This window comes from Drosophila mojavensis, unplaced genomic scaffold (genome assembly GCF_018153725.1).
Source record: "Drosophila mojavensis isolate 15081-1352.22 unplaced genomic scaffold, ASM1815372v1 contig_136, whole genome shotgun sequence".
Lineage (NCBI taxonomy): Eukaryota > Metazoa > Arthropoda > Insecta > Diptera > Drosophilidae > Drosophila > Drosophila mojavensis.
Window position 1 is genome coordinate 2,804,018 of NW_025318667.1, and position 13,310 is coordinate 2,817,327.

Sequence of the window (13,310 nt, forward strand, 5' to 3'; positions counted from 1 at the left end):
GCAATCTATCAGTGTCTCTATCATTCAGTTGATCAATCAGTCCATCATTGACTTTATTAGCCTAGCTTTGTTCTATATAATGATAATCAGTCAGTATAATGATTAGTCAGTCAGTCCAAAAGTCAATCAGTTTATAAGTCAATCAGACTTACATAGTCACTTAACCAATCAATCGATTCATCAATCAGTCCATCAATAAAACAAAAATTCAGTGAATTACTCAATCAGACTTTCAACTAAGCCAATCAATCAATCAAACAGACACTCATTCAGGTAGTCAATCAAATAATCAGCCAGTCTCTCACCAGTCTCTGCTTCAGTCTATTCGAAACACATATCACTCATCAAACAATCAGTCAGTCATTCAATTTCTAGACTCGTTCGTTAGTAAATTACTTAGTCAGTCCAACAGTCAATCAGCAAATACATAGTCTCTACATCAATCAATCAATTGATCAATCAGTCAATCAATAACACAATAATTCAGTGAGTCACTCATACAGTCTTTCAATCACCATCCTATGATATACTCTCACTTATTCATTCCAAGTAGAACTTCTTAGCGACTTTCATCATGGAAAGCCTTGGGTAAAATTTCATGAATTCAAATAACCCAAAATACTTGCTAAGCCGCAGCAGAAGTTGTCACTAAACACTAAGTTGGTGGGCCTCAGCTGGCAATAAATGTTTATTTCGATTTCGGAAACTTCTCAAAGCTGATTGCCAAAAAAGTGAGAAGCGGATTCAACTTGAAAAACTAGTCGGGGACTGTCGGACTCTGGCGACTGTTAGGATAACACGTTCCTATCATTGGGCCTAAGTGCTTGGGCGGGCATTTCGGACAGTTGCTTTGTCGATAATCCACAGGCTCATAAACATTTGGCATCGATTCCATTGAGACAATCACTCAATGGGGATTGGTCAATGGCACTCCCAGATCTCATCACTTAGCTCAATTACAGCCCCTGAGAGGTATCCCAAAGCGAATATGCTCAAGTTTTCACTTTCATTGGGCGAACGCTCGTCGCCAGCCGCAGCGTCATACACTAATGATGCGTAACCTTTTAGCCTGCCATTACACCTGCCGACAATTCAATTAGGATGCCGGTAAAAAATATAATTCTATATCGTCTCACTGAATGAAAGACCCCATTTTGAAGTCCTTAGCTGTGGCGTCATGTAGTCAAGCGGCAGATGAAATTAATTTTGGATATTACATAGAGTTTATTTGACTTGAATTCATATGCGAAATCTCGGCTCTTTACAATTGGATATTTGGAATACGAATAGTAGAGCAAACTTCTACCTACACTCCTCAATGTTTATAGGACTCATGACACAAATATCTCTCTCCCTCTGTTAGTTCACAGCTCAGATGAGTCAAGCTTGTCGCTACCAATGTTTACAGGGTATTCCTGGTTCGACTTGATAGTCAGAAAACATAAATGCTTACAGGGTGTTTGGTTACGAATACATATCATCGTCTCGTATCCTAGCTCAACCATCTCCCTACTCACTTCTCTCTCTCTGAGCTCGAAGTTGCCCCAAGAGTTGGTGAGTCCTACCCTACATTTCCAGGGCAGCTCTGATACGCACATTCAAGATCAAGCCACTCTTCATATTGTATATATAGGGTATACCCAAGTTTATGCTGAGTCAAACCTCCCTCTAAACTCTCTTCAGTATTTACAGGGTATCACGCTAATCAGCTATCTTCTCTGCACTTAGTTCTGGCACTTGTCACTTGATATTTGGTTTGGCTTTTGGCGTCGATTAGCGCAAACTTCGGGGCAGCGAGGGGCGCCATCTAGTGGGGGTCTATGTCATTAGCTGCACATCTCGAAGCCGGCCGCCCATAAATAATGATGGCTCGCTGAATGGGCTCAGTATTCAAATTACAAACCACTGACTACTCGACCGATACGCACATTCCGGCCGTAATCCCCACCATGTCCTGCCCCCTCCGTGCCCCTCCTATGTGCTGGCATCAGCCATAGGCGACACGAGCTTAAATCGAAAATCGGACTTCAGACCATTTTCCGTGTGTGGCAGCCAATGGACGTGCTGGCTGACTTCACATGGCTCCATGCAACTAGTCCATTATTATGAACTAACGCAAGCCCTTCATAATATTTTATTTGTTTTTTCATTCTGTGTTCTATGCATACCCTGTATGGATAGGGATAGCGGGAGGCATGGGCATAACAACACGTGGCTGGTAACAGAAAGCATACTTACAGTTGTTTGGGAAGACAAACCTGAGCCTATCCGTCGACATGATCTCAGCAATCTCGTAATCCCAAGTAGCTAGAGGCCTCAACTTTTATATATTTATTTTTGGATTTAAAGCTTATCGTATTCCTCAAACCTTTCTCCAATAATTGATCAAGGTCATGCATCAACAAGGCTATTTCTCGCAGTGGAAAGCTTTGGGATGATGCATTCTAGAATGCTTGGCAGAGCACTACCTACCAGTTACAGGATATCTGCTAGTCGGGCACACCCCATTTCGGTGCTCTAACTTGTTTTTTCCTGTCGCCTCGCCTTTCACGCCCTCGCTACAAAAAGGATTTGTGTATTTATTTATTTATTTTTATTTTTTTTGCTGCTGGCTTGCAAAGTTCGGAAAGTGGCCCAATAAATAGAGAAACAAATTTGTTTTCGGAGTGGGCGGAAATTGTGGAGCTACTAGAGTAAGTGTATTTGAGGTTATGTAAGCAGTTAGCCGAAGGAGATGGAGGCAAAGCGATTGAGAGGCTGCAGCTCACAGCTAATTGGATTTATGTCTGCAGCCTTGCCTTGAGCCGCTCAATATATGAATATGTAAGTAAATCAACTGAATTAACTTAATAATAGAGTTAAAAGTGTGTATAAACTTTGACAGGACAATGGCAAAATGCGCTGCTACAAGGATGTCTATCTCAATCGCTTTACCTGTATATTTCTCTCTCTTTCTCTGTCTCTGTCTCTCCCTCTCCCTCTCTCTCTCTCTCTACCTCTCGCTCTTTAGCCCTGTATATTTCTCTCTGTTACTGTATCTCTGTCAGTATATTCATCTCTTATTCTCTTTCTCACATTTTCTCTCCCTTTCTCTTTCTCTTACTCTTTCTCTCTCTCCCGCTTTTAATCTTTCTCTCTATGTAACATACTCTGACTCACAGCCTAAATTTACCTTCCTCTCACTCTTTGTTTGTGTCCTCCCTTTCTGTCTCACTCTACCTCTATTCCACTCTCCGTTTGTCGCTCACTCACTCTCTCTCTCTTTAAGATAAATAGAAAAAGAGCAAGTTATTTTTCTCTCTCTATCTCTCTCTCTCTCTCGTTTTTCCCCTTTCCCCCTCTTCCACTCTCACTCCTTCCAATCTCTATCTCATACCAACTCTCTATATATCTGAGCGCCCCTTTCTCACGCATACATACTCTTCAGTTCAATGTTGAAAGTTGACAGGCATACGACGGCTATCTGCTTTATTTAGGGTACTTGCCATACTTCGAGTGGCTTCAACACAATATGTATGAAATGGATCACCATAATAAATTGACCATAAGTCCACGTATTTGAGAAAATTGAGATTATATTCAGGCTTCAAAAAATGAGGAGATTATTAATATTTGGCTTATATCTCAACCACTGCAGTCGGGCGTGGTCGACTGCATAATACACTTTATTAGCAAAGGCAATGATTCTGCCCGTCAAGCCTCTACCTTCCCGACAGATAGGCCCATGGCCGTTGCTAGAACTAATATACTCTCTCCACTTCTCTGAGCGAGAATAAGAAAGAGTTTTCGCAACGTTTAGGTTAACTAAATACCGCAAAAAACACCTGCACCACACCCAGCTCACCCCCCCCTTTTTTTTCTTTTTTGGGTTTTCACCATTCACTGCGAAAGATCAAGCAGCTGTTGGGCTTCGTTTCATTGCGTTTTGGTTATTTTGCTTCTTGTTAATCCAAACCAATTGCCGTATTAAGCGACAGCAGAGCTGTGAGCGTGCATCATGTAGCGTGTGAAGCGCCATCTAGCGGCTGAATTTGCATAAGCTAATAAGCCAACTTTAGGTCATTGGGCGTGGACTGGAAGCTGAACCAGCTAGATAGTTGGAATCGTAGTAACCGCAACACACACACACACACGCAGAGTGGTACACTTTAAGGCTTTCATTTGGCCTCTACCCTGACCCGTACCATAAATCTAAGCGACATCTCGCATTTGTGCTTAATGACATTTTATTACAAATTTAATAGAGTTCTCGAGTGCGAAACATCACGGCTATCAACAACATGGCCCATACCCTATAATGCCCTCAACACTCCCAGTTCCAGTTGCTCATCAACATAAATTAATATGCAAATTGAGAATTTCATTGCAACCAATGGACAAAGGCATCGAAACTGTTTCCGCCTGTGATACCTATTCTAAGGGGCATTGGCACATGCTATGAATACCCTATAAAGCATATTTAGACTTGCTATAAATACCTTGTGAACAGATGGAACAAGTTGAATAAGCTAAAAAGCACTTGAAATTTCCAATCATTCTTTCTATTAGGAAGAACATTTGAATGCCTATTGTAACTCTAAATACCCTGTAAAAGAGACGACAAGTGTATAAAAAAAATCATTCCTGAATTTTTCTATGAAGTTTATCATCCGTTACCAAGTCTTTGAATACCCTGTAAAACATATTCCTAGAGTAATGGGCTTAGCTTAAAGTTTTTTTGAAAATACCTATTGTTGAACTGAAGTCATATTAAGTCAAATCGATTAAGATATATGAATGTATGTTTAGGTATATAACTATACAATAGCTAAAACACATTTCATAAAAACTCTATTTATATCAAGCCAATTATACAAACAAACCCCAATTAGGCTTGATTGCTAAATAAAAAGTTTTCCCCAAAATAAACTTGATTATAAATAGATAGTCAGGTAGTCCACTATGAATTAGGTCACAATTTCGAAAACAAATCATTTTATGAAATTTGAAGTGCTTGAGATATGAATGTATGAAGATGGATAGTTGATGGAACTGAAATTGGCCAATTCAAAAGAAAAACTGTGGTTGATTAGACAAATCGACTGTTGGCTTCAATGAATAATTGAATAGTTGAGAGCAATTGGATTGTTCATAGGGGTTTTCATCAAATTCATTTATATTGTCTATTCCTAGTATTCAGCTTCACTTTTCAAATGAGTAAGTGTGCATCTCTTCGTAGAACTCTCTTCTTACATACATACAGCTATTACATATGTACATATGCATACATATATATATTGTTTTAATTCCCATTCATTTTTAAATTCCGCTTTTGTGTCCTGTGCTCTATCTTCAGTCATTATATTTGCAATTCCTTTCCTTAATTCCAGTTTTAATAGTTGTCCAACTAAATCTATGTCTTACTCCCCATTGCAAGTCCCATTATTCTTGACTGCAGTCTGATCTCTAGGCTGTTCTGAGTTTTCACGTGTAGAAAACTGTTCTCAGCCTTTCAACCCATTTTTATTTCCTATCATGACATTACTGGAGAGCTCCTTCTCATGTTACCATTAGTTATTCAACTGTTCCCACATATGTTTTTCACATATTACTTTTCTAGAGTTCCCAGCTTTTGCCTCCGATGTACTCCTGATACACCCACCGCTTTATCTATCTCTAGCTCTTTCAACTCGCTTATCTACTTCCTTCTTGATATACCACCCGGTTAATTATTTCTCCATCTATTTGTTTCGACCACGTGAGACTAATCATCGAGCTATTTAGATGCCAGCTGGTACTACTGCTTCTTCTTCTTCTTCAAAAGGTCCACATGGCCAATGTCTGTGGCAGATTTTGTTTTTATTAATCGACGAATGCTGCCAACATAGCGAGTATATAAAATAATCGAGTCGAATAATACGAATGTGTTCCCAATGCATAAACAGTCCCGATCGGAATTGTTTATTTGTGCAAGACTTACGCATCATCATTATCGTCATGTCAGCTACGGCGACTAGTTGGAACTCGATTTCGTTTCGAAAATCTCTCCTCGATTCGAATATACCAATAAATAATCGGCACAGATCTATGAAAACAATGCACAGAAAAAAAAAGAAAAAACAACAAAGAGCACGCGACGAGTTTGTTCACTTTTCTCTGGAGCTCAACTGAGATCGGTTTGTAAAGTTTTCGAACTCGAAATTGATTCTTCAATTGTCAAACTTTTAGCTGTTAATTTTAATTTTCGAAATTTGTTTTCGACAAACACAAAACAAAATTTCGAGTATCTAGGAAGTTTTCTTATTAGATTTTCGAAATCTCGAATTTTCAAATTTTACTTTGATTTTTGGAAATCACAAAGTTTCGTATTTGAGCACTCGAACAGAAAAACTTCGAACTGTTTGTGTTTTGCGCGCTCCGTGGGCAGCGCGCTCGCGAAGCTAACGGTAACAACTAAGGCAACGCGAGCGCTTGCAACATGTGGCATGCCAATTGCCGGCGTCCGATGGTCCCGTGGCCCGATGCCCCGATGCTCTGAACCTCCGATGCCCCGATGTCCCGATTGCCCAATGACCCGATGGCCGATGCCGAGCCGCTGCCTTCAATGAGCAAGCAAACAGCTGATGCGTTTATGAATGAAAAAAGCTCCCAGCGGCATTCCTCAAGTTCAAGGCAAAAGCTCTGTAGTGAAAGCGTTCCGGCTGCTGGGAAAGCTATCTAAAAGTAACGGCATTCAATTGAACTGGAAAAAGGAGATAAAAATTAAATGTTACTATTTGTTTATTAATATTAGGGAGCGAGCGAGAGAGAGAGAGAAAGAGAGGGATACTAAAAGAAACGACGAATAAGAGATACAGGGTAAAGAAAAAGAGAGAGAGAGAGAGAGAGAAAAAAAATATGGAGACATAGATCCAAAGACGAGTGAAAGAGCGGATATAGATAGGGAGAGAGAGAATGATAGAGAGATAAATATATGAGACTAAGACAGAAAGAGAAAAGAGATAATGAGTAAGACAGGGACTGATAGAGAGTAAGATAGAGATAGAGAGGAAGAGAGAGAGAGAGAGAGAGTAATGGAGAGGGGCACATAGAAAGAGAGGAAGAGAGAGATAGAGTAAGAGAGAGCGAGACATGGTGAGAGGGAGTAAGGGAGAGGGAGACATAGATAGAGAGAGAGAGAGAGAGAGAGAGAAATGACAGAGAGATGTAATGAGAGTAAGAGAGAGAAATACAGAGAGATAGAGAGAGAGACAAAAGAGAAACGAGAAAGGAAGAGCCAGAGATATACAGCTAGAGAGCAAAAAAAAGTGAGAAAGAAGGAGCGAGTAAAAGAGGGAGAGAAAGAGAGAGAGTGATACAGATACAGAAAGATACACAGAGAGAGAAAGAGAGAGCTAATACTTACAGTAGACCTTCGCTGAATAACCCAAGGATTATTCCAGCTCTATGATAACACCACTGACATGACAACATTAATTTCTTGAGAACTACATAGAGAGGCGATTCTCGCAATTAAAACTCAATTCAATTTTTGATAAATAACTTATTTAATAATAATTTAAATATATGTATATAGCATATGGAAAGATTATCATAGATGAAAAAAAAAAAAAACAAAAAAAATTCTATAGAAAATTCGTGGACAAGATGAAGCCCAACAGCTGATCGATGACGTCAGCAGCGCAGTCAGTAGTGCTGATAGCGCTGCTGCTGCTGCTGCTGCTGCTGTTGGTGGTTGTGATGTGCGAGATTCGCCTGGGCGAAGATGTGCTCGATTTCGGCGCTGCTGAGCTGATCGAAGACATCCTGGGCGCCCTGGCCGGCGCTGGCGGACGTCAGCAGCGCAGTCAGTAGTGCTGATAGCGCTGCTGCTGCTGCTGCTGCTGCTGTTGGTGGTTGTGATGTGCGAGATTCGCCTGGGCGAAGATGTGCTCGATTTCGGCGCTGCTGAGCTGATCGAAGACATCCTGGGCGCCCTGGCCGGCGCTGGCGGACGTCAGCTGGGCGGCCTGCGTGCCCACGGGCGGCAGATAGCCTGAGAAGTGCATAGAAAGGCGTTGCATATAGAAACAAAACGGATAGCTGCGAGCATTCGTCTAGGACTCACCCTCAGCTGGCATGCTGCCGTACGGCGGCAGCAGGGTAATGGATGGGCGGCCGGGCGTGGCTGGCGGCTGATAGAAGACCGGCCTCCAGGGCTGCTGCGGCTGCGGCTGCTGCGGCTGTCCGGGCTGTGGCGAGGGCTGCGGCTGCTCGGGCTGCTCCGACTCCGGTGTGTTGGGTATCTGCGGCGAGGCAATGGCCGTGCCAGTGTCCGGCCGCACGGGCGTCGATCCAGGCAGCGGCGTTATGCCACCCGGAAACTGCGCCTCCGGCTGTCCGAAGCTGGGCGGCTGCTGTGGCAGCGGTGGCTGCACGGCGGCCGGGAAGAACTGGCTGTTGGGCGGAATGCCGGGCGCGCCGGGAAAGGCGGGCACGGTGGGTATGGCGGGCGTGGCGGGAGCGGCGGGCGCAGCTGGCGTGGTGGGAACGGCGGGCACAGCCGGAACAGCGGGTGTGCTAGGCGCCTGAGGGAATTGTGGGATCTGCGGGAAGGGGAATTGCGGACTGCCGAACTGCGGGAACGCTGGGAGCTGCGGAAGCTGTGGGAATTGCGGCAGCTCCGGGATTTGTGGAACTTGTGGCACCTGTGGCACTTGTGGCACTTGTGGCGCCTGTGGTATCACTGGAACTTCCGGGGTGGTGGGAGCAACTGGAACAGCGGGAAAGGCTTGCTGCACGAATGTGGGCACAGGCGGAGCTGGAAACTCGGCAGTGGCAAAAGTGAAGCCAGGATGGAAAGGCTGAACGGGTTGAACGGGCTGAACGGGTTGAACGGGCTGAACGGGCTGTATGGGCTGTATGGCTTGGACGGGCTGTATGGGCACTGCTGGAGCAGCGGGCACAGGTGCGACAGTCTGTATATAGGAAGGCTTCGCAGAGATTAGATCAAGGGTGGCTGAGGGCATTTGCAGCTGGCGAGCTTACCTGGAGGGTGTGATGGTAGTGGAGGGGCTTCAGGGGTCTGTGCAGGTGCTGATGCGGATAGTTGACGCTGTAAGAGGAGACGACAGCGTTGCCCGGACGCAGGACATACGAGGGTGCGCCAGCCACGGTGGAGGCAATGCCGCCCACAGCGGGACCAAGGGCACCCACCGCAGGGCCAAGGGCACCCACAGCGGGCAGGGTGGGCACAGCGGGCACGGCGGGCAGGGCGGGCAGGGCGGGCACGGCGGGCACAGCCGAGACTGCTGTAGCACCGGGCAACAGGCCAGCGGGTAGGGCACTGGCGAACTGCTTGATGTGGTAGCCAGCGGGGTACTTGATGAAGCCATGATGGCGATGGGCAGGCGCGGCAGCTAGAAAGGTCGTCGCCGCGGGCAGCTGCAGGCTGTAGCCATACTGGGCCGCATAGGTGCGTCCTGGCCAATGGCCGGCAGCGCCATGGAGTATGCCGCGCTTGTGCTTGGCTGGCTGTGCTGGCTGCGGCTCCTCGGCCACAGATGCCGTCTCCTCCAGCTGCTGCTCCGTGGTATCAGCCTCAGCTGTCGAGCTGGAGCTGCTGCTGCCGCTGCTGCTGCTGATGCTGGTGCTGGTGGTGGCCACAGTGGTGGGCGTGGTGCTGGCCAGGCGGCTGGAGTGGCGCAGGCGCAGCGCCGCTTGGGCAATGCTGCCGCTGGCCAGCACAGCGCAGAGCAAGAGCAGGTGCAGGTGCGCAGATCTGCTCCTGGCACAAATCACACTCGAACGGCGACTCATCAGGCTGATATATATACGAGTAGCGAGATATATATATATATATATATTTATGGTTCCACTGTGCTTGGGGTAATCCGTATTGGCGTCTGCGTTGGATTATGTCAATGCGTCGATTGTTGCCAAGAAAATGAAATGAACTTCCTTGGTGTTTGTTGTATTTATAAAGCGGATATCGACGTGCAATGGCCAACAGCTAGCCATCGAGCCACCGCATCTGCATACCAAGTACCATCAAATGCACCACGAACCTCTAACCACGCACCACGCACCACACGCTGCTCATCGGCATGGCCAGCGGCAATTGGGCAGTTTATGACTTTTACGCGTCCATTTCACCTGGCCGGACAGGGGCTCATTATGCTATCGCCGAGCAGATACCGTTTCACGCGCCGAGCCGAGCGCCACAATCTATGCCGCACAGTGGGACGCCACTGATTTTCTCTGTATAAAAAAAAAATTACATCACATTGGGATTTATATTTTGCTATTGAAATTATCATTCCATTTGGATTCAGTACATATGTATACAATTTCTATTTAGCTCAGTGTTTCATTTCCACTTGTCCCAATTGATTGGCATACGCATATACATTAATGTGCACGTAGTATGTTCTAAAATATATTATATTGATATAGTATAATTGATTGTTCTCTATTTACTTTTGATTGTAGAGGTGTCTCTGTTCCATTTCCATTTGTTCCACTTAAATTAATTAATACACATAAATTGTAAGTGATTCTTACATGCTTTTTGTTTCCTTAAATACTTATTACGTTCCACAGTTCCATTTCCAATCGTTTCACTTTGCTGACATTTACTGAAATTCACAGAAATCTGTATAGCAATATTATCCTATTATCATTCACTAACTCTCATTACTTTTGGAAATTAAAGTTCGGTTTCGATTCCATTTGTTTCTCAAGGTGTCTTCACTGAACGTCGACAAATTCAAATTCAATATTTCAGCATACCATTGAATGATACTACCACTGCTTCTTAATAATGCTTACTCACTGTTCCAATACCATTTCGTTCCAATAGTAAATTACATAATATATGATTTCTACACACTAACTATATTATAGAAATTAGTACAAAACACTAGGACAGCTTTCTAATGTGTTCCTTTTCCACTTGTTCCCTAAATTCTTCATCAACTGATTGCTTGTAAAAGGTGTTGAGTTCATTGACTAGAAAAGTTAACTAAAAAGATTTTGTAGGCCATTCTCAAAGTAATGTTTCATTTCCAGGTGTTCCGTTTGTAAAGTGTCTCACATTGCCTTGCCATTATTCCATCCATTCCTTATGCTCATTGCCTCTGTTTCATAACCACTGTACCGCCTGTTGAGGGGGTGGGCAGGTCTGTCTGCGCCACAGTCTACCTGTGCTGTCCCACTGTCTGCCCACCTGTGGCGCTGGCACGTTTCTGCACGTACGAAACAACTTTTGTTTTCATTTAGCATGTTCCGCATTTCTTATTGTTGTTGTTTTCACTTTCAGGCGCGCTGCAATGACAGCCGATATTATTCACTCAATATTTTTGGGCCATTTTGATGGCTTTGGCGATGTCGATGTCGATGTCGATGTCGAAGCCTTTTATGACCCGGTTACATCACAAAGTGCAGCCCATCCATCGATGGCAGACCAACAGAAACTGGGCCAATCCAAGCCGCGCAGAGTGCTGCCAATTTGCTGTGTTTGAGGAGGCGAAAGCAAATTTCAAATGCAAATGCAAACGAAATGCGAGACGGCAGGAGGAAGAAGAAAACAAATAGCAATTGAAGTACTTCGATGAACTGTTAATTAGCTTGATTCGATTTTGATTTTGACTTTATTGTTTCTTTAGTTATTTTTTGTTCGCTTTGCTTTAGTTAAAATTCAACATTCACACGCATAAATTTCACTTGCACTAAATTTGATCGAGCTCAGCTCATAATGAAGGCGTGGCATTTGACATTATATCACACACACACACACACACACGCACACTCGCACACACACATATCTGAATCTGAAATAAACTTTCAATTAGAGTCAACATTTTCACTTTTTGGAAAATCGACGATTGGAAACGAGCTAAAATGGAAAATCCCAGTCAAGGTCTTTCCCAAGCTGGACGAGCTTACAATAAATTCATACATATTATATGTTAACAAGGTTTATACATTTTGTTTTTATTATTATTATTTAAGGAAACCATAAAAATAAGCGCGTGGAGAACGTGTTTGGCATGCCCGAACGTAGAGAGCGGGCAGCGAGCAGCGAGCAGCAACAGTTTCCTACAGCTTGAAGCCCGAGTGGATGCTAACGACGCCGAAGGTTAGATTCTCGTAGGAGACGTGGGAGAAGCCAGCCCGCTCGATCATGCTCTTGAACTCATCTTGGCGAGGAAAGCGCCGTATGCTCTCCACGAGGTATTGATAGGCATGCCACTGCCCAGCCAGCAGCTGGCCCATGGGCGGTATCACCTGGAAGGAGTATTGGTCGTAGAGCCACTGCATTGTCTCATTGGTCAGGTGGCTGAACTCCAGGCACATGAATCGCCCGCCAGGCTGCAGCACGCGATAGGCTTCGCTGAGCACCTACAGGAGACGGCACAGAGTGCGAGTTAGTTGGCCGTAGTCCATCTAATCTGTGCTCTATTCGCTCACCTTGTCCACGTGCGTGCAGTTGCGTATGCCAAAGGCAATCGTGTAGGCAGTGTAGGTGTCGCTCTTGAATGGCAGCTTCTCGGCGTCGGCACACTGCCAAGCAATGCTGGCATTGGGCAGCCGATCAGCGGTCAGGCCCAGCTGGCGGGCACGCTCCTCGCCCACATTCAACATGTGCTGATTGATGTCGGAGACAGTTACATGACTTTCCCGCTGCTTTGGATTTGGCATCTTGGCCAAGTATTTCAGATAACGAAAACTGATGTCGCCCGTGCCGCCGGCCATGTCCAGCAGACGCATACCATGCTCCGGTCCCAGGCGCTCCACAAAAATGTCCTTCCACACACGATGGATGCCCATGGACATGGCATCGTTCATCAGATCATACGACTGGGCCACCTGCTGAAACACCTCGTGTACTATGCGAATTATGGTGTTAAGTGTACTTCATATGGATAAATATATATTTGCTACCCCTACCCTTGCGCTCCTTTTCGCTCTCCTTGACCGTCTGGTAGCCAAAATGTGTTGTCTGCTCCGAGCCACCGGCGCCGCCGCCAGCGGAGCCCGTTGTGTCATTAGCAGTTGTCGCAACTGTGCGCCGCAGGATGTAGCGGGTCAGATTGCATAAATTGCGAGTCGTTTGCATTGTTATTTAATACAGCTTAAGGCTAATTTAGCACAGCGAACTAAATACTATATCAAAATTATTATGAAATACAAAAAAAAAAAAATATTGTGGCACAACAGCGGTAACTAACAGCTGTTGTTGCCGTGGTCTGTCACACTTGTATATATTCGATTAGTACAAGAATAAATATCGATACTATCGATAAACATAAACAATACCAACTGCGCGGAAAGTCTCCTATATTCAAAAT

General features: G+C 44.8%; 3 protein-coding genes across 3 annotated transcripts in view; all 3 read right to left on the minus strand.

Annotated features, from left to right (window-relative positions):
- The window catches only part of LOC6585503 (relaxin receptor 2), a 33,775-nt gene extending 27,341 nt beyond the window's left edge, over positions 1-6,434 (minus strand). Inside the window, exon 1 of the mRNA XM_015160931.3 lies at positions 5,960-6,434. Coding sequence (XP_015016417.1) covers positions 5,960-5,978 — 19 coding nt within the window. The 5' untranslated portion in view covers positions 5,979-6,434. The remainder of the gene's footprint in view (positions 1-5,959) is intronic.
- Positions 6,435-7,826: 1,392 nt separating this feature from the next.
- LOC6585500 (vegetative cell wall protein gp1) lies at positions 7,827-10,213 on the minus strand. Its single transcript, XM_032732786.2, has 3 exons — positions 9,007-10,213; positions 8,087-8,951; positions 7,827-8,014 (listed from the first exon to the last, which is right to left on the minus strand). Exons 1-3 carry the CDS (start codon positions 9,775-9,777, stop codon positions 7,827-7,829), a joined length of 1,824 nt encoding a protein of 607 aa, XP_032588677.1. The 5' UTR covers positions 9,778-10,213.
- A 1,710-nt stretch (positions 10,214-11,923) lies between these two features.
- LOC6585499 (2-methoxy-6-polyprenyl-1,4-benzoquinol methylase, mitochondrial) lies at positions 11,924-13,204 on the minus strand. Its single transcript, XM_002011091.4, has 3 exons — positions 12,910-13,204; positions 12,430-12,848; positions 11,924-12,360 (listed from the first exon to the last, which is right to left on the minus strand). The coding sequence occupies exons 1-3, from the start codon at positions 13,076-13,078 to the stop codon at positions 12,058-12,060; spliced, it is 891 nt and encodes a 296-aa protein (XP_002011127.1). The 5' UTR covers positions 13,079-13,204; the 3' UTR covers positions 11,924-12,057.
- Positions 13,205-13,310: the final 106 nt, after the last annotated feature.

Excerpts from the sequence above, each read along its gene's own strand:
- LOC6585500 (XM_032732786.2), bottom strand. The coding sequence starts at position 9,777 with ATGAGTCGCCGTTCGAGTGTGATTTGTGCCAGGAGCAGATCTGCGCAC. Across the intron at positions 8,952-9,006 it reads ACTACCATCACACCCTCCAG|CCTTCCTATATACAGACTGT; the intron begins GTAAGCTCGCCA and ends ATCTCTGCGAAG. Across the intron at positions 8,015-8,086 it reads CGGCAGCATGCCAGCTGAGG|GCTATCTGCCGCCCGTGGGC; the intron begins GTGAGTCCTAGA and ends TGCACTTCTCAG.
- LOC6585499 (XM_002011091.4), bottom strand. The coding sequence starts at position 13,078 with ATGCAAACGACTCGCAATTTATGCAATCTGACCCGCTACATCCTGCGG. Across the intron at positions 12,849-12,909 it reads GAGCGAAAAGGAGCGCAAGG|TACACGAGGTGTTTCAGCAG; the intron begins GTAGGGGTAGCA and ends TAATTCGCATAG. Across the intron at positions 12,361-12,429 it reads ACTGCACGCACGTGGACAAG|GTGCTCAGCGAAGCCTATCG; the intron begins GTGAGCGAATAG and ends CGTCTCCTGTAG.